Source organism: Pleurodeles waltl, chromosome 11, assembly GCF_031143425.1.
Source record: "Pleurodeles waltl isolate 20211129_DDA chromosome 11, aPleWal1.hap1.20221129, whole genome shotgun sequence".
NCBI lineage: Eukaryota > Metazoa > Chordata > Amphibia > Caudata > Salamandridae > Pleurodeles > Pleurodeles waltl.
The window spans coordinates 969,475,949-969,500,472 of record NC_090450.1 but is presented as its reverse complement, the minus strand read 5'-3'; the positions used below and the strand labels follow the sequence as shown (position 1 = coordinate 969,500,472).

The following is a 24,524-nucleotide window of genomic DNA, read 5'->3' as shown; positions in this document are numbered from 1 at the left end:
ACTGGTTCATGCTAAGAATTAGGAAAAAATCCAAAATAGGTTAAACTATGATAAAAGTGACATAGAATCGGACTGGTGTCAATGTGCTCCGGTAGACACACCATCTGCACAGAAACTAACTACTGAAACTAGTAAACAAAACAACAAAAATGACACAAACTGAGGACAGTGGGCGGGGAACTGTACTTTTAATACCAGAGCAAATAAGTGCAAAGGTAACCATTACTGGGGCTGTGTATCATGGCATCACTGGCGCTCATTACATCATTGGGGCTGTATTTCATGACATTATTGGGGCTGTGTACCTTGATGTCATTGGGGCTGTGTACCTTGACATCATGACAGCACTGGAGCTGTGTACCATGACTTCATGACATCATTGTGACTGTGTAACATGACATCACTAGGGCTGTGCACCTTGACATCACTGGGGTTGTGTACCATAACATCATTGCAGCTGTGTACCATGACATAATTGGGGCTGGTACCATGACGTCATGACATCACTGGGGCTGAGTACCATGACATCATGACATCATTGGGGATGTGTACCAGGACACCATTGTGGCTGTGTATCATGACATCATGACACCATTGGGGCTGTGCACCATGACATCATGATATCATTGTGGCTGTGTACTATGACATCATTGTGGCTGTATACCATGACATCATTGTGGCTGTATACCATGACATCACTAGGGCTGCGTACCAGGACATCATTGTTGCTGCGTACCATTATATCACAACATCACTGGGGCTGTGTATCATGACATCATTGGAGCTTTATACCATGACATCATTGCGGCTGGGCATCATGAAATCACTTGGGCTGTGTACTGTGACATCATGACATCACTGGGGCTGTGTACAATGACATCATTGTGGCTGTGCACCATAACATCATTGGGGCTGTGTACCATGACATCATTGGAGCTGTGTACCATGACATTATGACATCATTGGGGCTGTGTACCATGACACCATTGGGGCTGTGTACCGTGACACCATTGGGGCTGTGTACCGTGACACCATTGGGGCTGTGTACCGTGACACCATTGGGTGTGACACCATTTGGGCTGTGTACTGTGACACCATTTGGGCTGTGTACCGTGACACCATTTGGGCTGTGTACCATGGCATCACTGGGGCTGTGTACCATGACATCACTGGGGCTGTGTACCATGACATCATGACATCACTAGGACTGTGTACTATGACATCACTGGGGCTGTGAACCATGACATAATTGGGGCTGTGCACCTCAGCATCATGACATCAATGGGGCTGTGTACCATGACAGCATGACATAATTGGGGCTGTGTACCATGACATCATTGGAGCTGACTACCATGACATCATTGGGGATGTGTACCATGACATTATTGGGGCTATGTATCATGACATCACCGGGGCTGTGTACCATGACTTCATTACATCATTGGGGCTGTATACCATGACATCATTGTGGCTGTTTACCATGCCATCACTGGGGCGAGTACCATGCCATGACATAATTGGGGCTGTGTACCATGACATAATGACATCACTAGGGCTGTGTACCTTGACATCATGACATCACTACGGCTGAGTACCATGAAACCATTGCAACTGTGTAATTGTGGCTGTGAACCATGACTTCATTGTGGCTGGGTACTATGACATAATTGGGGCTGGTACCATGACACCATTAGGGCTGTGTACCATGACATCACTGGGGCTGAGTACTATGACATTATTGTGGCTGTGTACCTTGACATCATGTCATCATTGTAGCTGTGTACCATGACATCTTTAGGGCTGTGTACTATGCCACCATGACTTAACTGGTGCTGTGTACCATTTCATCATTGTGGATGTGTACCAAGACACCACTGGGGCTGTGTACCATGACATCATGACATCATTGGGGCTGTGTAACATGACACCACTGGGGCTGCGTATCATGACATCACTGGGGCTGTGTACCATGACACCATTGGGGCTGTGTACCATGACATCATGATATCATTGTGGCTGTATACCCTGACATCATTGTGCTGTATACAATGACATCACTGGGGCTGCATGCCATGACATCACAACATCATTGGGGCGGTGTATCATAACATCATTGGGGCTTTGAACCATGACATCATTGGGGCTGGATATCATGAAATCTTTGAGGTTGTGTACCTTAGCATCATGACATCACCGGGGCAGTGTACCATGACATCATGACATCATGACATCACTGGGGCTGTGTAACATTACATTATGACATAATTGGTGCTGTGTTCCTTGACATCATTGTGGCTCTGAACCATGACATCATTGGGGCTGTGAACCACGACATCATTGGGGCTGTGAACCACGACATCATTGGGGCTGTGAACCACGACATCATTGGGGCTGTGAACCACGACATCATTGGGGCTGTGAACCACGACATCATTGGGGCTGTGAACCACGACATCATTGGGGCTGTGAACCACGACATCATTGGGGCTGTGTACCATGACACAATTGTGGCTGTGTAACCTGCCATCACTTGGGCTATCTAACATGACATCACTGGGGCTGTGTACCATGACACCATTCTGGCTGTTTACCCTGCCATCATTGTGGCTGTGTACTATGACACCATTGTAGTTGGGTACCATGACACCATTGTGGTTGGGTACCATGACACCATTGTGGTTGGGTACCATGACACTGTGTGCCCTGGAGTCACTGGGGCTGTGTACCCTGCCGACACTGGGGCTGTGCACCATGGCACCATTGTGGTTGTGTACCATGACACCATTGTGGCTGTGTACCCTGCTGTCACTGGGGCTGTGTACACTGCCGTCACTGGGGCTGCGTACATTGCCGTCACTGGGGCTGTGTACCCTGCCATCATTAGGGCTGTGTGTCAAGGCACAATTGTGGCTGTGTAACCTGCCATCACTTGGGCTATCTACCATGACATCACTGGGGCTGTGTACCATGACACCATTGTGGCTGTGTACTATGACACCATTGTGGCTGTGTACCATGACACCATTGTGGTTGTGTACCATGACACCATTGTGGCTGTGTACTATGACACCATTGTGGTTGTGTACCATGACACCATTCTGGCTGTTTACCCTGCCATCATTGTGGCTGTGTACTATGACACCATTGTGGTTGGGTACCATGACACCACTGTGGATGCGTACCATGACACCACTGTGGATGCGTACCATGACACTGTGTGCCCTGCCGTCACTGGGGCTGTGTACCCTGCCGACACTGGGGCAGTGCACCATGGCACCATTGTGGTTGTGTACAATGACATTATGGCAGTCATGGCACCAAGAGCACATGTCGTAACATATGGGAAGTTTTTTTATCTGCCTAATGGGAGATTAATGCACAGGGAAACCTATACTTTAGAACAAATAACCATGTGGGTCATAACCTGGAACCAATTCGTGAAAATACCCATTAAGAATGCATGCACGGCTACAATTTATACGAGAACTAAATTCACACAATCTATTCTTGCAACAATCCTGAGCGCCCACCTAGGCCGGAAGTGACCGATCGATGGACGGTCGATCCACACTGCCCACCGGGCAGAGGTGAATGGGCGTTTTTCGGCTGACGCTGCCAGATGGGGCCTGTTTACTTTGGGAGGGGCTCTGGACATCGGCGTTAAAGTCCACCTGGGGCCCGCGGCGCAAGTCCCCGACCCTATAGCCGGACTGGAAACCCACGGCGAGAGGAGGGTTAGAGGTAAGCTAACCGAGGCAGAGACGTTTTATGGCATGGGCAAAGGGGGCTCCGGGCCAGGGCCCCAGCCTTTCAGGGGGCCCCTGATAGAGCCAGCTCTGTTCTGCAGAGTCCTGCCCTGATGACCTTGAATAATTCTTAGATTGTTTTAAATACTGTTTTCCTTTAATGTGAGTGATGTGTCAGGGTCTATTACAGACATTTTGGAGAGAAATGTCGTGTTTATGTTTCATGATTCATCCATAAAAATTTTATTTTAGATCAAACCAGGGCCTAACGTATGAGAAATGGGAGGGTGTCACAGAGATAATTTGTAATAATATTAGTGGGTTTCTCCTGTGTTACAATATATTGAAACAGACATGTAACTATCCCTATATATTAGAGGAAAACGCATTTGGAATTTGGAGGATAGCGCCTGTGCACCGTCACTGACCTTGCCAAAGAGGGCCTCGAGAAACTGCATCATAAATTCAAACTGTTCCGAACAGGGGCCCCCACAATACGTTTGGCCCAGGGCCCCCCCACATTTTTAAGATGTCCCTGAACCGAGGCGCCATTTGTCTGGGACCTACATTTATTTATTTACTGATGCATACGTTTTCATAGCGCTCTCACACCAATTAAGGCTTTATGGCGCTAGCCTTAGCGCACAAGAACTGATTGAAAAAAACACAAACTTGAGGGGTACCATAGCAGCTAGCGATCGATGGTGATGGGCGGGGGAGTCCTTATTGCTCTCCTACATGTTTTTAAGACAACTGAGTCTGTATTTTTGGGTGTAGCGTAAAAGAACAGAAAACTAGGCATCTTTGTTAAAAGTGAGGCACCGGCCAGGGGTCGGGGGAAGTGGATGGGCCCCTCAAACGACCAGCTTCTACCAGAACCAAACAGCCTTCAATCAATCCTCGCAGAGCCCCAACGGGGCACTTAAATAGTCCTTACAGACATAATCTGCTTTCTTTGCAGTGCCTCCCTCCATTCAACAGAGCGTGTATACCCCCTTCACACCCATGTACCCTTAACAGGGTGTAACCTACAAGTGTAGACCACATATGCCCCAAAATACACTTCTATACTGCTAACAGACCGTCATATACCCCTAAAAGAGCTTTACAACCCCAACAGACCGTAGTGTACTCCATGCTGAAACCTACAAGTCTGTCTCCAACAGACACAAAACAGCAGCTCAACGTCATTTACCCCAACAGATCCCCCCCACCATACTCCAAAAGACCTTAGTATACCCTTAACAGGCCGTAACCTACAAGTGTGGACCACAGCTACATCACACAGCAGCAGCAGCACGCCATTGTATACCCCTAAAGACGCTTATACACTCCTAACTGACCGTCATAACCCCAACAGACCCTAGTGTACCCCAAACTGATCCCCATATGCCCTTAACAGGCAGTAACCTACAAGTATGAACCACGGCTCTGTCACACAGCAGCAACACGCCATCATATACCCCAAAATACACTTCTATACTGCTAACAGACCGTCATATACCCCTAAAAGAGCTTTACAACCCCCAACAGACCGTAGTGTACTCCAAACTGACACTCATATACCCTTAACATGCTGAAACCTACAAGTCTGTCTCCAACACACAACAGCAGCTCAACATCATATACCCCAACAGATCCCCCCCCCCCCCCACCATACTCCTAAAATACCCTCGAATACCCTTAACAGGCTGAAAACTATAAGTATGGACCACGGCCTCGCCTTCTCTCCAACAGACAGGCCCACAGCTGCAACACACCATCATATTTAACAACAGACTCTTCTATACTTCTTACAGACCCTAATATGCCCCTCGGCGACCCCAATTTACTCCTAACTGACACTCGTATGCCTCAACAGACCCCAGCATTCTCATAACTGACCCTCATATACCCCATAATCTCCTAATACACTCCTAACATGCCCTCATATACCCCAACATATTCTCATAAATGACCTTCATAAACCCCAGACTGACCCTCATATACCCCAACAGCTCCTCATACAGTCCATAAAACACCCTCATGTACCCCTAAGCGACCCTCATGTACCTCTAAGCGACCCTCATGTACCCCAAAATACCCTAGTAAACTCCTGACCCAATGTACCACTAATCAAAGCTCATTTACTCCCAACAGACCCTCAAAAGCCCCCTAACATAATATACCCCTAAGGAACGTAGCTATAACACTAACCGAGTCTCATAACCCCCCAGGATATACCCATAAGCAACACATCAATACACCTATAACACAAACAAACTCATAAACCCCATCATATACCCCATAAGCAACGCATCAATACACCAATAACACAAACAGTCTCATAAACCCCATCATATACCCCTAAGCAAGGCATCAATACAACTATAACACAAACAGACTCTCATAAACCCCATCATATACCCCTAAACAGTCTCATAAACCCCATCATATACCCCTAAACAGCGCATCAATGCACCTATAACACAGACTCTCATAAACCCCCATCATATACCCCTAAGCAAGGCATCAATACACCTATAACACAAACAGACTCACACAAACCCCATCATATACCCCTAAACAGTCTCATAAACCCCATCATATACCCCTAAGCAAGGCATCAATACACCTATAACACAGACTCATAAACCCCATCATATACCCCTAAGCAATGCATCAATACAACTATAACACAAACAGACTCTCATAAACCCCATCATATACCCCTAAGCAACGCATCAATGCACCTATAACACAAACAGACTCTCATAAACCCCCATCATATACCCCTAAGCAAGGCATCAATACACCTATAACACAAACAGACTCTCACAAACCCCATCATATACCCCTAAGCAAGGCATCAATATACCTATAACACAAACAGACTCTCATAAACCCCATCATATACCCCTAAGCAAGGCATCAATACACCTATAACACAGACTCATAAAACCCATCATATACCCCTAAGCAAGGCATCAATACACCTATAACACAGACTCATAAACCCCATCATATAACACTAAGCAAGGCATCAATACACCTATAACACAGACTCTCACAAACCCCATCATATACCCCTAAGCAAGGCATCAATACACCTATAACACAGTCTCATAAACCCCATCATATACCCCTAAGCAAGGCATCAATACACCTATAACACAAACAGACTCTCATAAACCTCATCATATACCCCTAAGCAAGGCATCAATACACATTTAACACAAACAGACTCTCATAAACCCCATCATATACCCCTAAGCAAGGCATCAATACACCTATACCACAAACAGACTCTCACAAACCCCAAAAGGGCCTCGTGTGTCCCCGAGAGACCAACCACTAGCTTCTGTCGGAGTTCTGCCCCCCTCGCCCCAAGCACGCGCCGCTAGGCGCCTCCCCCCTCCTTCTCACCCTGCCCTTCCGGGCTGCTTTACTACAGAAGTGCCTAGAAGCAGAGCTTAAAGGCTTCGGTGTCACGTAAACAACTATGACGGCTTATTCGGCAAACATCAAGCCCGGGCCTCGCGCTTCGCCAGCTTCACAGAGTCCCCCCTTTTTAGTGAAGACCCCCACCACTGAGGAACATGCGGGTCCGCATTTTGAAAATAGATCTGCGGATAAACCGCGCTATTGAATATCAATCGGGGATTTGGTGAAGTTTTCATGGACGACAAGAGGTCCTTGGCTTTAAAGGCCTGGCATCTAACCCCAGCTGGTGGGAGGACCCCCACCCACCACCCACCACCTGGACTGCCTGCCCTAGTCTAGTCTCCCACTAACAATAATATGTACAACCGAAGAGCTGAACACACCGGATAAAGGCTTCGAAGCGCTTCTACGTTACTGAAGAGAACAACAGCACATGAAAGCCTTCGGTCGAGTTCGCGCTATATAAAAACAAAAACAAAATGCAAATACTGGCCCAGGAGCACACAGTGCGTCATCACTCGACAAGGGCCCCCAGAAACCTCCAAAACACGAAGTGTACAAATACCGACAGCTGATCTTCAACCAAAAAGAGGGCGGGGCGGGGACAAACACAAAGTCATCCTGAGCAAATCTGCCGTGCAAACAGCACAAGGCCGCACTGAGTTGTGCAAGCTCCGGTCTTCGTGCTCGCTCTCACATCTGCGTTGTGTTTGGTGGAATAAAAACCAACGCGTTTCACGTTCAAAGAACCAGAGCCCAAAGGATGGGGACTCGGCGAGACTGCAGCAGGAGTACAAACCAACTCAGCCCCCCTACCCGCCAACCAGACCCCAGGATGTAAATCACCCAACCCAGAACCCCCATAAGGTACATTCACCCAACCCAGTCCCCCTAGAAGGCAAATCCACCCAACCCAGTCCTTCTAGAAGGTAAATCCACCCAACCCAGACCCCCCAGAAGGTACATTCAGCCTACCCAGTCTCCCTAGAAGGTAAATCCACCCAAACCAGACCCCCCAGAAGGTACATTCACCCAAGCCAGTCCCCCTAGAAGGTAAATCCACCCAACCCAGACCCCCCAGAAGGTACATTCAGCCTACCCAGACCCCCTAGAAGGTAAATTCACCCAAATCAGACACCCAGAAGGCAAATTCACTCAAATCAGACCCCCAGAGGGTAAATTCACCCAACCCAGACCCTCAGAAGGTAAATCCACCCAACCCACATCCCTAGAATGTACATTCACCCAAACCCAGACCCTCAAAAGGTAAATCCACCCAAACCCGACACCCAGAAGGTAAATTCACCCAACCGAGTCCCCCAGAAGGTACATCAATCCAATCCAGACCCCCAGAAGATAAATTCACCCAACCCGCACCCCTAGGAGGTAAATTCACCCGATTCAGACTCTCATAAGGTAAATCCACCCAGCCCAGAACCCCAGAAGGTACATCCACCTTACCCAGACCCACCACAAGGTACATCTACCCTTATCCAGAATCCTAAAAGGTAAATCCACCTAGCCCATACCCCTAGAAGGTAAAGCCACCCAAACAGACCCCAGAAGGTACATTCAACCAAACCAGACCCCCAGAAGGTAAACCCACCCAATCCAGGCCCTCAGAAGGAAAATCCACCCAACCCAGACCCTCAAAAGGAAATTCACCCAACCCAGACCCCTAAAAGGTAAATCCACCCAACTCAGACATCTAAGAGGTAAATCCACCCATCCCAAACCTCTAGAAGGTAAATCCACTCAACCCAGACCTCGAAAAGGTAAGGCCACCTAATCAGACCACTAAAATGTAAATCTACCCAACCCAGACCCCCCATAATGTAAATCCACCCAGCCCAGACCCCTAAAAGGTACATCCATCGAACCCAGACCCCCAGAAGGTAAATCCACCCAAACCAGACCCCTAAAAGGTACATCCGTCGAAACCAGACCCCCAGAAGGTAAATCCACCCAACACCGACCTCTAAAAGGTAAAGCCACCTAATCAGACCACTAAATGGAAATTCCACCTAACCCAGACCCCCAGAAGGTAAAACCACCCAACCCAGACCCCTAAAAGGTGCATCCATCGGAACCAGACCCCCAGAAGGTAAATACACCCAACCCAAATCCCTAGAAGGTAAACAACCACTCGGTATTCAACCAGGTCATGGATACACAACAGCAGGAATGAGACAATGAGAGGGTCTCAGAGGGCCTCTAATGGTCCTATGGGATCCATAAGGGAGGCTGAGTGTACAGGACGACGCACGAGCGGCGCATGTCACGTGCTGGTCGCCTTCATCCAGTGTTCTCTGGTTAGAACAACAGTACATGGAATGCCGGGACTTGTAGTCCTATAGCTGGAACAGGAAAGACTACAAGTCCAAGATGGCCAATCCCAGCACGCAAAGCGCTGTTAAGAAGTCAAAACTGCCTGATGGTGCCACATGTGACAAGGGGCAACTGGCAGAGATGGGCAGGTAAAAACCATAAAAAGAGAAGTTTGTTTTACTACTGCAGAGGGCAGTATTCAGTGTGTGTTGAGGTTGCCACACTTCTATTTGGGCTTACTGAATTACTACTCATTCACACTGAATGATGCCAGTATGTGAATGTTTGATATTTTTGAAGGATGCCCGTCTGTGATAGTCATACACATTTGAGAGCTGCTGCACAGTGACTGTTAAACAAGTCTGGGAGATGCCGGACACGGACAGTGAATGTCAAACAGGCCCCAAATCAACAACTCAACCTGCTCTCCAGAAGTCTTCTTAACAGGCACCGCAGAACACATTAGGTTGGCACAACTTGCCGCTCGAGCATATGCACAGCACTAAAGACAGCACTGGCAAAGTAATGCTCTTGAACAGTAAAGCACACTGCTCGCATATACCAAGGGTCAATGAAATTATGCGGCAGCAGAGCACTAAATTATGCGACAGGGTTGGCTAAATTATGCGGCAAAAAAACGCCAAACTATGCGGCAAAATGCTGCATATTCTTTTATGGCATTACTTCATTAGTTTGTAATTTGTACATGGTAATACTGCATGGGCAAAGGTTTCATCTCACTAATACCAGTTTAACAACCAGATACAGAAATAAGCAACTGAAAGATGACCGGTTAACCTTTACGAAGGGCCTTCCACTGCACGCAAACGCACGTCGCCACATTTTTTGTAACTTTTCATTCATTTGGGCTAGAAACTGTTTTTTTTTTTTTGTTAAAAATCTGCAGATTATGTAGCAATTGCGGCAAATCCATAATTATGCGGAAAAAAGTCGCAGCCACTGAATTTCAATGCCGGGGACCCTGCATATGCAAATGCTCAAATGCTCAAATGCTCTTGAAACACAACATTTCAAGTTCCTCCTGCTCCCTCACCTTCAGGCACACAACACAACAGGAGAGGCACACAGCGGGTAGCTGGGGGTTCCAGCTCAAACCAGCCCAGGCTGTGGACCCCCATTCACCCTGGTGGAATGAGAGAAACCACGACACACAACCGCAAAGACTGCACAAATCAGACACAACCACTACACGGAACAAGCCACTGTTACACAGACCAGACAAAAGACACTCAAATCCATGGCCCAGGCCAGTCAGAAAGCACCTTGCGGGTGGACATTTCCAAACTGCCGGGGGTGCCAAGATGCCACACAAGTAGCAGAAAGGAGCTACACAAGCAGTACGAATATTCTGAGGGATGTTAAAATGTCAAAGTACCTGATCACACAAAAGGAGGTGGAGGCAATCGCTCAGGGCCGCACTCCAGTCCATCGTCTTTTTACCTACTGCGCCACTCTAGCCAAAGGCCTCCTTATGAGAATCAGTACTGAACCCAAACAGTCCATCCCAAACTGCCAGAACAGGCCCCCTCCGGAAGGTGACAAGCAACCCCAGACCTATTTCGGCCTTCCTGGACCTCATCAGTGAGGTATAGATTGTATCCGTCGACAAGAGGATTACCTTCAAGCTCCTCACCCACGCACACAAAGCACTCCACAACGCCGGACCAGCCTACCTGAACAACAGACCCAGCTTCTACACCCCCACCCGACAGCTCCGCTCCGCAAACCTCGCCGTCGTTCCCCACATCCAACGTAAGACCTCCGGTGGCAGATCCTTCTCCCACCTCGCCGCCAAGACCTGGAACACCCTCCCGACCAGCCTACGTCACACCCAAGACCTGCTCACCTTCTGAAGATGCCTCAAGACCTGGCTCTTCGAGCAACAGCAGCACCCCCGCTCAGCGCCTTGAGACCCTCGCAGGTAAGTAGAGCGGTTTATAAATACAATGATTGATTGATATCCTATGGCACAGGGAGCAAGGGTGAGGCTGATTTAATGAGTACTACAGACTCAGGTCCCCAGTACTGAGTAACCACTTTAAAGGGTACAAAGCATGTTTAATATACGTGCTATAGCCTGTGTTTGTAAGGTGGGGTACATGCAGATACATGGTATTATGCTGTATCACTCAACAGTAACTAAAATTAAAAAGCAGTAAAGGTCAACATTTTGTAAAAGCCATTTTTTTTTTTTAAGATTCAAGGCCTGATTTAGGGTTTGGCAGATGGAGCTGCTCCGGCACAAAGGTGATGGATAACCGTAAATCGTATTACAATTCCACTATGCCCTATGGACATCGTAATACAGTGGACGGGATTTCCGCCACGTCTGTGATGGAGTAACCCATCCGCCAAATTCTAAATCAGGGCCGAAGATACCTAGAGACTCAAAGCCTATCACTAAATGTATACAGAGAGTATAAACCTTGTTTTTGATGGTTCTAGGCCATATACAAATGCAGGCAAATTCTTGGTGAGATCTGTATTAGCCACTGTGAAGTTTGGTGCTCATAGTAAATACCTGTCTTCCTCTACAGATATCTCAACGGCTGGCAACAGGTTTCCAAAAATGAAGGCGGTGCTGGCTGTGGCAGCCTTATGTCTCCTCCTGGCCGTGGCAGACTGTGGGGTGAAAGATCTCTCGGAGCACTTTGAAGCACCTGGTATTGGTCCACGGGGGCACCAAGGCAATGAGAGCCAAGTCTTGGACACCCTTCCACCAGACTTCCACAAGGACAACACTGTCACCAACGACTTAATTCCAGAAGAGGAAGATTACCTTGACCTGGATGAGATCTTTGGGGAAGATGAAGAATACGGAGACGTCATCGACAGTGCCCCGGTGGTCAAAGACTTCGAGACGGAAAAGGGGAACATCCTGCAACTCTTCCCAGGCAAAACCCGGATCCAGCGGCTTAATATCATCAATGCAGACTTTGGCTTCAACCTCTATCGCAGTCTGAAGGCCAGCGTCAATGCATCAGAAAACATCCTCATAGCACCAGTTGCTGTTTCCACAGCCATGGCTACGCTTTCATTGGGGGTTAAGGGGCAAACGCTGCAGGATGTGCTTTCTGTGGTGGGCTTTGGGGACTTTATCAATGCCAGCACAACGTATGAGCTAATGACCATTCACAATCTCTTCCGCAAACTCACTCACCGACTCTTCCGCCGCAACTTTGGCTACACTTTGAGGTCAGTCAACGACATCTATGTCCAAAAAAACTTTGCCATAAGGGAAGACTTCAGGAACAACATGAAAAACTATTATTATGCAGAGGCCCAGTCCACCGACTTCTCAGACCCAACTTTCCTCACCAAGGCCAACGAACGTATCAAGAAGCTTACCAAAGGCCTCATCAAGGACGCTCTTGTGCACGTCGATCCAGCTCTCTTGATGCTGATCCTAAACTGCATTTACTTCAAAGGTAAACCTCAGCTCAGTTCATCTTTTTAAACATAGCACTTCCAAAATAGTGGTAAGAGAAGTGAATGTTGTCATGTAGAGACTTCTGAGATACAATAATGCATGGTCCATATTTCTCAAGCCACTAGGCTTGACTTACTGATCCAAAGCATGTCTTTGTTGGCCTTAGATGATTCTTTAGTACTGTTTACTGAGTTGACAAAACAAAGAGTGGCCTCCATTTTTACTGTCGACATACGCCCTCAGCTAACATTATTCAAGGCGTCCCCACCCTCAATCTTCCCACCGTAGAAATGAACTTGTATAGCAAACTACTCACCTGATAGGGTCTCAAGACGCTGTATGCATACCGCTATGGAACCCTTCCTGGCTTTTCCCTGTGAGGTGCCCACTCCTGGGCACCCCCAGGGTGAAGCCAGGCATCCAAGCGCTGTTGGGCCGTTGGGGAGATTAAGCAAGCTATTGCCCAGAGTTACAGAGTGGGACCCATTAATTAGATTAGGCACCGAGGCGAGAATTATCTGGTCCAAGGGAATTGAGCCCAAGACCTGCCAAGGCGGGACTTGAACCCTGGTTCCGGGCCAGGTCTCTGCATCAGGAAATGTACTTATTTTGGAAGGAAATGTGTGCACAGTTTAATCTTCAGTCAAACCAGTTATCTTCAGAGTGACTCCATTAAAGAACACTCCAGCCTTTCTCTACTCTGGGATTTCAGAATATGACTGTCACAGCTTATCACTGGGAGCGGTCTGCCCTGGAAAGGGTGTCTGCAAAGTAGATTTCTATTGCGATGACCATAAGGTTCTGATCCAGTTTGAGATTCACAAGGTCTTGTAGAACCACATGCTGGCTGCATAATCTGATCATAAGTGGATACAAGGGTAGTGATCACAGTAGAAGAGGACAACAGATGGGGACCAAATCTAGTGTGTAATGATGTAGCGGGTAAGGAGCTGGCAGATCAGATGGGCATCACATGCAGTCATTATCTAGAGGTCGGCTTCACAGCTATAAGTGCAACATTCACCCTTCAGTTGTGAGCATCACCTCAGTCAGGAGTAAATCACTCAGAGAGAAACTCTGTGAAGTTTGAAAAGCACCTTCACCAGTAATTAACCTCAAGCGCTTGTGTTTTTTGTGATTTGTTTTAATTGTAAAGCTTACCAATATCATACGGCTTCCTTGTGCTGAAGGATAGAAGAAACACTGAGAGACAACACAATGAAGCAAGGCAAAGGCAATCACACACAACTGATGTAACACTACTGGCAGAATGAATAACATGTCAATCCTCTACAGAATAAAAATTGTTTTTCCTGTCTTCTCAGCGCTAGTGGTTTGGGAACCAGAAATGAAATAGCTCACCCTCCTGTTTATGCTCTTGGGTCGATCATCTGCAAACACATCTTTTCAGACTGCAAGTATCAGGCTAGATTTTAGTTTCTTAGTGCCTTGGGAATTTCAGATTTCTCACTGAAGACTCTATGGGCATTGTATACAGTTGTATGTTGGATTCACACATGCATTTACCACGCATGTCTTAATAACATGGTCGAAATCACAAATGCGCCTTTAATACACATTCTTTTAACACTCAAGCAGTTACAACGACTTGCCTTAGGGAAAGTGCTGGACTTTCGAATAGCATAATTTACTATTCCAACGCCAGTCTGGCAACAGTAGGGAAAGTGTTGGACTTAAAGCCCAACATCAGTCTAACAATGCTTTCCTTAAGGCAAGTCGTTGTAATGACTTGCGTAGTAAACAAATGCGTTGGAAAGATGCAGTTGTGGTTTGTGCATTGTAAGGCACAGCATGTCTCGAGTCATATTGTAAAGGGTGTTTCCCCTGCATATGCCCTTATTTTATATCCTCTGTCTGATCGATAACCAGAGCTGAGCTTTTTCGGGCTCCAGAAATACGATCAAATGTTAAAAGACTACAGACTGCCCTGATCACAAATATATGCATTGTTTGTAGAATAGTCATCGACTATTCATGCTCTGATGAGTATAAATACTCAGGAAGTAGCACTGATGCTAAAAAGCCACAAAAGCGCCAACACCCAATTAATTAATGATTTTCCGAGCGGAACCAATGCATACAATGAAGGCGCAGCTATGCACATTTTCATTTGGAGTTCGCCCATTCCCAGCTTGAACATCAGCAGATACAAGCCTGTCCATTTCCATTCTTCACTTGGCCAGTGGTACAAAGTCTGTGTCCCTTGATTCCCAGTAGGTCCCTTCTTTTCATGTTCCAAAACCTGGGATTTCCCTTTTAGGCAACAGTGTCATTCCACTGAAACTAACAGAGCAATGCATCTCAATTAAAATGAAACAAAGAAGAAGAAACGGGCTGCAGGCTTTACTTTCTGTAAGTATTGTGGAATATAGTCACGACATAAAGGCCCCCGCGACAGGCTTTCAGAGGGAAAACAGCTCATTACAGTCATAAAATATACTGGTAACCAACACTGAGAAGTCCGTTTTCATGGTAGTCAAGATCTGTATGCAGAGATTCTACATACTTTCACTTGTACTCTGTCATAGGATCCAATATCTCATTACATCTCTTAGACTACGATCACTGCAGTGGTTGCAGAGAGAGAGGACTAGGATACACGCACCGCCTCCCCTAGACATACACCACACTCTCTCCCTGTAGTCACACACACGTGAAGAGTACAAGACTGCTGGAGGTCTTGCAAGGAAAAAGTAGGTTCCTGGTGGCACCTGCAGCCTTGACGTGTGTGTGACTACAGGGAGGGACCCCTCGACATGACCGGTGGCACCTGCAGCCTTGACAAGTGTGTGACTACAGGGAGGGACCCCTCGACATGACCGGTGGCACCTGCCTTGACGAGTGTGTGACTACAGGGAGGGACCCCTCGACATGACCGGTGGCACCTGCAGCCTTGACGAGTGTGTGACTACAGGGAGGGACCCCTCGACATGACCGTTGGCACCTGCCTTGACGTGTGTGTGACTACAGGGAGGGACCCCTCGACATGACCGGTGGCACCTGCAGCCTTGACAAGTGTGTGACTACAGGGAGGGACCCCTCGACATGACCGGTGGCACCTGCCTTGACGAGTGTGTGACTACAGGGAGGGACCCCTCAACATGACCGGTGGCACCTGCCTTGACGAGTGTGTGACTACAGGGAGGGACCCCTCGACATGACCGGTGGCACCTGCCTTGACGTGTGTGTGACTACAGGGAGGGACCCCTCAACATGACCGGTGGCACCTGCAGCCTTGACGAGTGTGTGACTACAGGGAGGGACCCCTCGACATGACTGGTGGCACCTGCCTTGACGAGTGTGTGACTACAGGGAGGGACCCCTCAACATGACCGGGTGGCACCTTCAGCCTTGACGAGTGTGTGACTACAGGGAGGGACCGCTTGACATGACCGGATGGCACCCTGCATCCTTGACGTGTGTGTGACTACAGGGAGGGGGACCCCTCGACATGACCGGGTGGCACCTGCAGCCTTGACAAGTGTGTGACTACAGGGAGGGACCACTCGACATGACCGGGTGGCATCTGCAGCCTTGGCGAGTGTGTGACTACAGGGAGGGACCACTCAACATGACCGGATGGCACCTGCAGCCTTGACGAGTGTGTGACTACGGGAGGGACAACTCAACATGACCGGGTGGCACCTGTATCCTTGACATGTGTGTGACTACAGGGAGGGACCACTTACAGGGAGGGACCACTTGACATGACCGGGTGGCATCTGCAGCCTTGACGAGTGTGTGACTACACCCTCGACATCACCAGGGTGTAAGAATAACCCACGTTAAGATGACCTGTCAAGTTCTGTGTTGCAGTCCTACATTTCTACTTTCCGGGGGGCTTATAAGTTATTGAGCCCCACAAATGGATGCTAGCATTCAGAGTGTGGGGTGTAGTTACTTTTAAGCAACCTCAAATGAAACATACAAGTTTTCAGACCCAATGGTTTCAGATTGTTTTTTTAGCCAGCGAATACTGAAATCCAGGACAGTTTCTTTGATGAAAGACTGGACGTGCTGGCAGTGAGATTTACTGAGAGTGAGACCAAATGCAGTAAATTTACTTTAACCATTTATGTTCCTGCTCACAGAAAAGGACAAAGCAAGAAGCATTTGCACGCAATGTAATCTCATTTTCATTTACAACAGGATAGCAAAATTAATTTATATGGAAACCAATAACTTTAATTATGAAAAGGCCAATGCCACTCCCATGAAATTGTTGAAGGTCCTATTAAAGTTCTACAATAGCGGTCTTCAAATTGCTGCAGGTATCAATGTTTTGCATCTCACGTTAAAGGGCTAGAGATGCAGCTTTGAGCAAAGTACTCTACCTCCCACTCAGGCAACTCAAGCAAATCAAATTCTGCATAATCTATTTAGGGCTGAAAGCGAGACTGTGCCATTGCTAATTAACAGTTCCGATATACTTGGCAGAGAAGGGTTTCTAAACCAACATCTTTGCTGATCCCTATCAGAGTGTAGAGTGCCTCATGCTAGGTACCATATTACTGTAGTTTCACCAAGCAGGCTACCACACCCACTCATTCTCTCAGAAGGATTGCCCACACCGTTCCCTTTCTTGGAGACTGCACAAATGCACAGAGCGGTCCTGACAGAGAGGTCGGTATAGGCGCACAGCGAGCGCCCACCTTTGATGCAAGTCTGACTATAAGGGGACGCTCCCTCTCCAGGATACCAGAGGCTAGTAGCCTTTATTGTTAGGGTTCTCCCCAGGTATTCCCTTGGCTAAGGTAGGCCCTTCCTTCCCTTCCCACGTTTTTTCCTATTGCAAATTAAACTGCAGCGCGCTATTAGCATCCGCAACAGGGATCCTACGCCCTGATGAATGCCCAGAGACCCTCCATAGCTCAATCACAAGGGCAGAAACATGTCGGCTAGATAGGTGACCTTGTGAGTCATTGTTCTCACACTGGTCTCCCATTCCTTTTAAACACACCACACAGAACCTTCTATTAAAACTCACCCTGGTATCTGAGTAGGTGTTTTTATTCCCATAGCATAGCTGGATCCCTATTTTTCCAGAAATCTAACTAAATTTACGCACTCCCTCCTGTTCCTTTAACAGCGAGGTTGAGTCCGCCCAGGTGGTATTGCCCTACCTGGGTGGGGCTAAGTGGTCATATGATGAAGCATGACACTATATAGTGTGTGAGACCACCTAGTCCGTAAAGGAAATCCCCCTCCACAGACCGTGAACCACCCCGCGTTGTATCTCTAGTTGAGATTTAGGACTGGCATGGTGACGCAATTAGCACACTCCCAGTCCATTTATATTTTCAAAAAACCCCGTACTCTCTTTTGTGACTCCAAATGCACAGAGCTCCAGCTGCCTTGAGATGTGGCCAGGCTGCATCAGAAAACTGCTGCCCATAGATCACCTTAACACCACAAAAGATGGTGGGGGCTGAATGGCTTTACGAAGCACAGCTCAACAGAGCTCCTTTCTTCGTGACTTCAAAGCTTGAATTTTCCTCATCGTTCGGTTGATTTAGCTCTTTAAGCTAGTACGTGATATTCCAAAGCCAGTGGACACCACTGGCGTGAAAGGTATTTACTTGTGATATTCGGATAGCGCTGTAAATTGCTTGTATGTATATGTTTCTACATTTCATTGTGGCATTTATATTGGGCAAATGTGGCCAAACAGTAGCAGGGACTGTACAGAGTCCAAGAAACAGCGAACGTCTGAATGGTAGGGGAGCAGGTGTCTTAGAGTGAGAGTGTTCTGATATGGTATCATGAAGTAGGGTACTTTAAAGAAGTGTGTGTTCAGTTCCTTATTACATTGGAGCAGGTTTGTGGTGGTCCTGATGGATATGGGATGTTGTTCGTTATCCTGGGTGTAAGTTGCTGTCGCTTCACATACTAAGTTGTTTTGTGCAAGTGGAGGGGGGCCGAGGTCTGAAGTTGGGATGGGGTGGATTAGCCACTGTTTGTGTGTCAGAGATTTGAATGGGATAAAAGGTCTGTTGAACAGAATGGTCTTCAGTTGACTGTGGAATGTTAGCTGTTAGAGGTGCAAGGGATGTGGATTGGGGGTGAGCTTCAAAAGCACGCACATGCACCCTGACATGAGTGCCAAACTGGCCAGTTTGTGATTTCGAACAGTCCCGACAGGTTGGAGGTTACTCAAAGTAGGCCGTTTGTTGACTTGGTAAACAGATTTATTTGTAGCCTGGTGAATGTGACCTAAAAGGTAACTTGAGTCAGTGGAGTGGGTGAACAGTTAGTTCGGTGCAGCATGGGTTTAATGTCATCTTTTTCTTTCAGCCCTGCCTTGACAAGGTTTTTAATTACATAGCACGGCAGGCGGTCAATGTCCTGAGCTCCAAAACAAGCTAGTCAGGCTTCAGTGCTTGCCACTCAAACAATGTGGCATCCAATCAGTAGATATTTTAAAGTGGTACCCAGCAGACTGCACCCCGATAGGGAAGAAGCTCCACCTGCCCCTCACATGCATGCTGTGCTTTTCCTCCTGAATACACAGGGACCTGGGAGAACAAATTTCCACTGGTACAGACACAACCCATGAATTTCCGGCTGAATGAGAGGGAGGTGGTGAAAGTACCCATGATGAAGACGAGGGGAACCTTCTTGGTGGGAGCGGACTACGAGCTGGATTGCGACGTCATCCAGCTGCCCTATGTGGGCAATATCAGCATGACCATCGTGGTGCCCCACAAGCTCTCCAATATGAAGGTTCTTGAGAAGCAGCTGACGCCCCAAGTGGTGGAGAGGTGGCAGAAGACACTGGCAAACAGGTAAATCAATTCCCAGAAACTAGGACTGAAGCAAGCATAGAACTTTATGCGTTTACTTGGTTTTGACTTACTGAAGAGTTAACATTCTGAAGTGGAAAATGATCATTCACATATGCCTTATGGGAGTCCATGGCCTGGCCAGGAAGAGATTCTTAATTTGTGCTTTAATTTCAACACAAACTAAAAGGTCTTACATTTGGCAATTAGGGAGAAGGATGTTCTTCAACCCCTGAAACCAATTCAACCCTTGAAAACAATATGGTTGGTGCACTTGAATCAGACTAACAAAAAATGGATGTACAGTTCCACAGTGAAAGTGATTCATCTCTACCCAGTCAGGTAGGAATCAATAGGTCCCTGTGAGTGTTCAAGATTTTGGAACAAGAGCCCTCACTCATCATTCGGTGACATGCTTCATCATCAGGCTTTGCTTCTCCTCAGGCCGGCACTGCAAAGCCTGACGGGCCCCTCAAGGGGGCTCTTTGCCAGAGATCTTTTAGAAATCTTTGCCGGTGGTGAATGCAGTAATGTGGGACTAGAGGAACCATATGATGAATCTTTATTGAGAATGTGAACCTCTGTCAAGGTAAAAACAGAGGTGAGGGGAAAGTAAGAGGGAGCGCGGAGCATGGGTAGGTGCAGACAAGCTCGATGATTCACAAGCAAATTAATACATTTGCTGGATCACAAATGCCCGTCGTTACCCTTTGGGGCTCATCCTTTAATCTGAGGAGGGTTCCTGTTTCACATATACCATATAGTTTACCATGACAGTGAGGATAAGGTATAATTTTTTTCTAAGTACTGATGAATCAGACTTAGCTCTTTACAACTAGCATAGTGAGAAACGTGGACCTTTCCGTGTCAGGCACTGTAGGGACTTCAACTCTGCCCTCTACAAAACAAACCCCAAGACGATACAGTTCTTGATACAAGGCACCATATTTGAGTAGGGGAACATAGACATTACTCTTACTCACAGGGACCTATTGATTCCTCCCTGACTGGGTAGAGATTAATCTTACCACTTCACTGTGGAACTGTGCATCCATTTTTTGTTAATTATATGGGGGTATTTTGCACAGGACCACTTATAAAATCTCCCACCAGACGAGCCCTTCTTTTACTGTTTTGGCACTTGAATCAGACCCATCAAAGGGAGTTGTAAATGTAAACAACTAAGTGAATAGAAGGGAAAATTGAGCATAACTAGTTGAAAAATACAGTAAGTGTTACGGTAGAAGCACTTGGACACAATTATTTCCTAATCAGTAAAGATGTCTATCCATAACTGAATCCACAATGCCTTCAACAGATACCACAGAAATGAATGTAATTTGTCTTTTAGTCTTCAAGAAATGTCTTTTCTTTCTGCAGAACTAGGGAGGTGTTTGTCCCTCGCTTCAAACTGGACAAGACATATGATCTAACTCAGGTGCTGCGCTCCATGGGCCTGAAAGACCTGTTTGAAAAGGGGGATTTCTCTGGGATATCTGACAAGGACATCAACATCGGACTAGTAAGTGTTCTTTACCATCCATATCCAACACTCGCCGTCCAGCAGCAGGACCCAAATCAAAACATCCAAGGATCAAGGTTTGAAAGTCATTTAAGACAGGTTTCAGATGTTTTGGGCTATAAATGGGTACTGGCAAAAGTTGGGAGATTAAGGAAAAGCTATTCCGAAGGCTGGAATGTTAAAAAGAAAAAAGGAATGGTTTCGGAGAAGAGGGAACAAGAATGTTTAAACAGACAAGTAAAAACCCACAGTAAAACACCTATGCTTCTAGAAAGGGGTGTTTTTTTGTGATTTATTTCCCATCCAACATGAAGGGGAAAAACATTCTAAATCCTGGTACCTAAAGAGAACCTACATCATCCCATAATAGAAAGTTTCACCTTAGGTTTAGCTACATGGTTTCCTGAGAGGTGGTAATTGATGCTGGAATAGATATCTGGAAGTTAAGCTGTGAAGACATATTTGAATTATTACATGCACCTTCTGTGATGCCTGGCAGCCTGTGGAGAGAATGACGCTGGCAGAGATGCTGTCATTCCTTCTGGAATCAGGGTGTGGAGAGGGGGAAGGTGGCAAGTGGAGGTTGGAGGCCAGTGAAGTTAAATACGCTGCCAGAGATATGGTCATTCTTTCTGGGATCAGCAAGCTTGTTAGGTGCCTACAGAGTTTTCTATTCAATCTGCAAGACATCATGGATTATTTGGGGACATCCACACAGACTCTTAAGGCCACCTTCACAGCTTATTTGCAATATGAAATAACTCTGGCACAGCCAATGTTATTCACACCACCTAAACCACACTGTCAAACATAAGAATCCAGAAAAAAGCAACTGAAGTGGGTAGAGAGGAAACTGAGGCCAGGAAGATGGTGTTTGGCAGCATCTAATGAATGAATATTTTCTAAGACCTCCTTTCTTCTTCTTCTTTTTCTGCACAGTTCAAACATCAGGGTTCCATCACTGTAAACGAAGAAGGGACAGAGGCAGCAGCAGTGACTGTGGTGGGTTTCACGCCTCTTTCTACCCAGGCCCGCTTCGTGGCAGACCGACCCTTCCTCTTCTTAATCCGCGAGCATCGCACCAATTGCATTCTTTTCATGGGCAGAGTTGCGAACCCTGCCTTGTCTTAGGCACAGGGTGGGGGTTCCCTCCCTCCACATGTATCCTCTATGATAGTGTTGCCTTCCAACCTGCTCCTGTGTATTGTTATTAAACTGGAAAACACTGAATATGTATCTTTGGAAAAAAAAACTATAAAATGTTCTGAAAATGATTCTCCTCTATATTTTGTTGTGTACTGCTCAATAATAGATTGCAAGCACACTGAACTAGATGACTGATTTTTCCACTTACAAGGGCCAACATATTTAGAGTGTTATTTCCACAATATGTGGGCATTAAAAGAGCAGTTATGTGTAACATCCATCAGAGGAGCATCACATGAACAAGCTCAGAAGTGCTTTTTCACAGATTTGGAGGAAGCAGTCGCCTGGTCCATGAACTGAACTAACTGCTCAGGCTTTTTACGCGTCTATAAGTGAGAACGAGCTGTTTCCACGTGGCATGGATTTGACTGACAAGGGATCTAAGGCACAGGGAGATGAAGTGATTTACTCAGTGGCACAATATGGTCAACCGTCTACACAATTTAGCCTTTCATTCAGATATGTTTTACTACGACCACTCGGACGTGGGTCCACTGAGAAGCCCCAACTTTAGGCCCTTAGAAACCGTGGAAAGAACTGCGGACATAATAGAAACTAAAAAACAGAGAACACTGTCGAACAATGTGCCAACAGTTAGTATTTTACTAATATACATTATTATGTAAATGAACAAACCGTGGTGAAACAATGTGTATGTATTGAAAGGTGTAACTTTTTGATTGAAAGTGTCATGTTACTAGTGACTACCTGGGACTAGAAGAAAACAGAAGGTAGGATGGAGTCACTTGGGAGTGTTCTAGTGTCTGCCACAACTCAGATAGCCCAGCGGAAGAGACACCTAGGCTTCCTTCACATCTCACACCATCGCCTCCATAGTGTTAAGTACCTCGAAGAGCTGAAAGTAGCATAATAAAACCCACAAAACCGCTGCCAGCACAGCAGCCCGAGCGAAACCTGCATCGGCTCTACCAGCATTTCACGGAGGCCTACCTATTGGCACATTAAATAAAAGTTGCAGAGGTGACCATGATCTTTCACCACACACCCACTGATAACCTTGTTATATCACTGTACGTTCTGCTCTGTGGTCCTGAACAAGCACCTGGGGGGTGGGGGGGGAGTGGAGGGCGTGGGGGACACTATGGTGTATTTCTTTCAGATCATGTACTTTAAGGAAACCTCTGCCAAGCCAAGAGGTGTATATCCTCTACATTTCTTCTTACAGATACAAACAGGTTCATCTTGTGAATGAGGGCTGCTGCTGGAAGATGACAAACTACTTTCTGATGCAGTTCCTAACCTGGGACAAGGTTAGGGCAGCCTGCACACGAGATATGCCTGTTTGTTTCTGGCTGCTGCCAGATATGTAGCCAAAAAAACAATGTTCTCAGAGGTGGCTCACTAATGAGGAGAATGTGTCCATGTACAGTCCTTCTTTAGCCTGTAGGAAACCAATTACAGATATCCAGACTCTTTTGGTCATCAGTGGGATTGCCATGTAAATGCCATTTATGTCACACTGATCACCCTCTTCTTTGTTACCGGTCGCCATGGATATCCTACGTAGCATCTGTTGTCACCTATTGCCATTACTTGTGCTGGTGCGACAGTGGCACTGCATGCAGGCCGGATGCTGTGGGTAACAATGTAGGATGTATGTCTTTGATCTGAGACAGAGGGACTAAGTAGAGGAGATCCTGTTCACAGAAGGGCATGTAATACGTGTCTGTGTAAACTGCAGAGAGTGGAATAAAAGGCTTAAGAACATTTCAGACCATGTCGCATCTTCTACATGCATGTGCAGCAGCTTAAAGACTTGTCAAACAGAGAGAAATGTGTTCAAATCAAAATACACAGAATACTTAAATCAAGGGTTCAAGTCACAGCAAAGACAGATGGACAAGCCTTGATGAAATCTGCACTTCTGGGCAAAGCAAGATTGAGCAGTCCCATGGCTATCATTCTGCATATGGCACAGTCATTGCTAAGGTTATCACACCAACGTGTAGCTCAGGAGGATTGTGCAATTCTGGTTGTACAAGCCCTTGTAGGAAGCCCGGTTTAAGATGTGCCTGATATACAGC

The 24,524-nt window shown here is 46.8% G+C and overlaps 2 protein-coding genes across 3 annotated transcripts in view; one reads left to right on the top strand and one right to left on the bottom strand.

The window, feature by feature from the left end:
- Nucleotides 1-24,524, bottom strand: part of PI4KA (phosphatidylinositol 4-kinase alpha) — a 520,678-nt gene that overhangs the window by 312,947 nt on the left and 183,207 nt on the right. The window lies entirely within an intron of this gene.
- Nucleotides 3,686-22,547, top strand: SERPIND1 (serpin family D member 1). The gene is made up of 5 exons (XM_069215216.1): nt 3,686-3,741; nt 12,056-12,946; nt 19,481-19,754; nt 21,132-21,273; nt 22,213-22,547. Exons 2-5 carry the CDS (start codon nt 12,088-12,090, stop codon nt 22,402-22,404), a joined length of 1,467 nt encoding a protein of 488 aa, XP_069071317.1. The 5' UTR covers nt 3,686-3,741; nt 12,056-12,087; the 3' UTR covers nt 22,405-22,547.

Excerpts from the sequence above, each read along its gene's own strand:
- SERPIND1 (XM_069215216.1), top strand. The coding sequence starts at position 12,088 with ATGAAGGCGGTGCTGGCTGTGGCAGCCTTATGTCTCCTCCTGGCCGTG. Across the intron at positions 12,947-19,480 it reads AAACTGCATTTACTTCAAAG|GGACCTGGGAGAACAAATTT; the intron begins GTAAACCTCAGC and ends CTGAATACACAG. Across the intron at positions 21,274-22,212 it reads AGGACATCAACATCGGACTA|TTCAAACATCAGGGTTCCAT; the intron begins GTAAGTGTTCTT and ends TTTTCTGCACAG.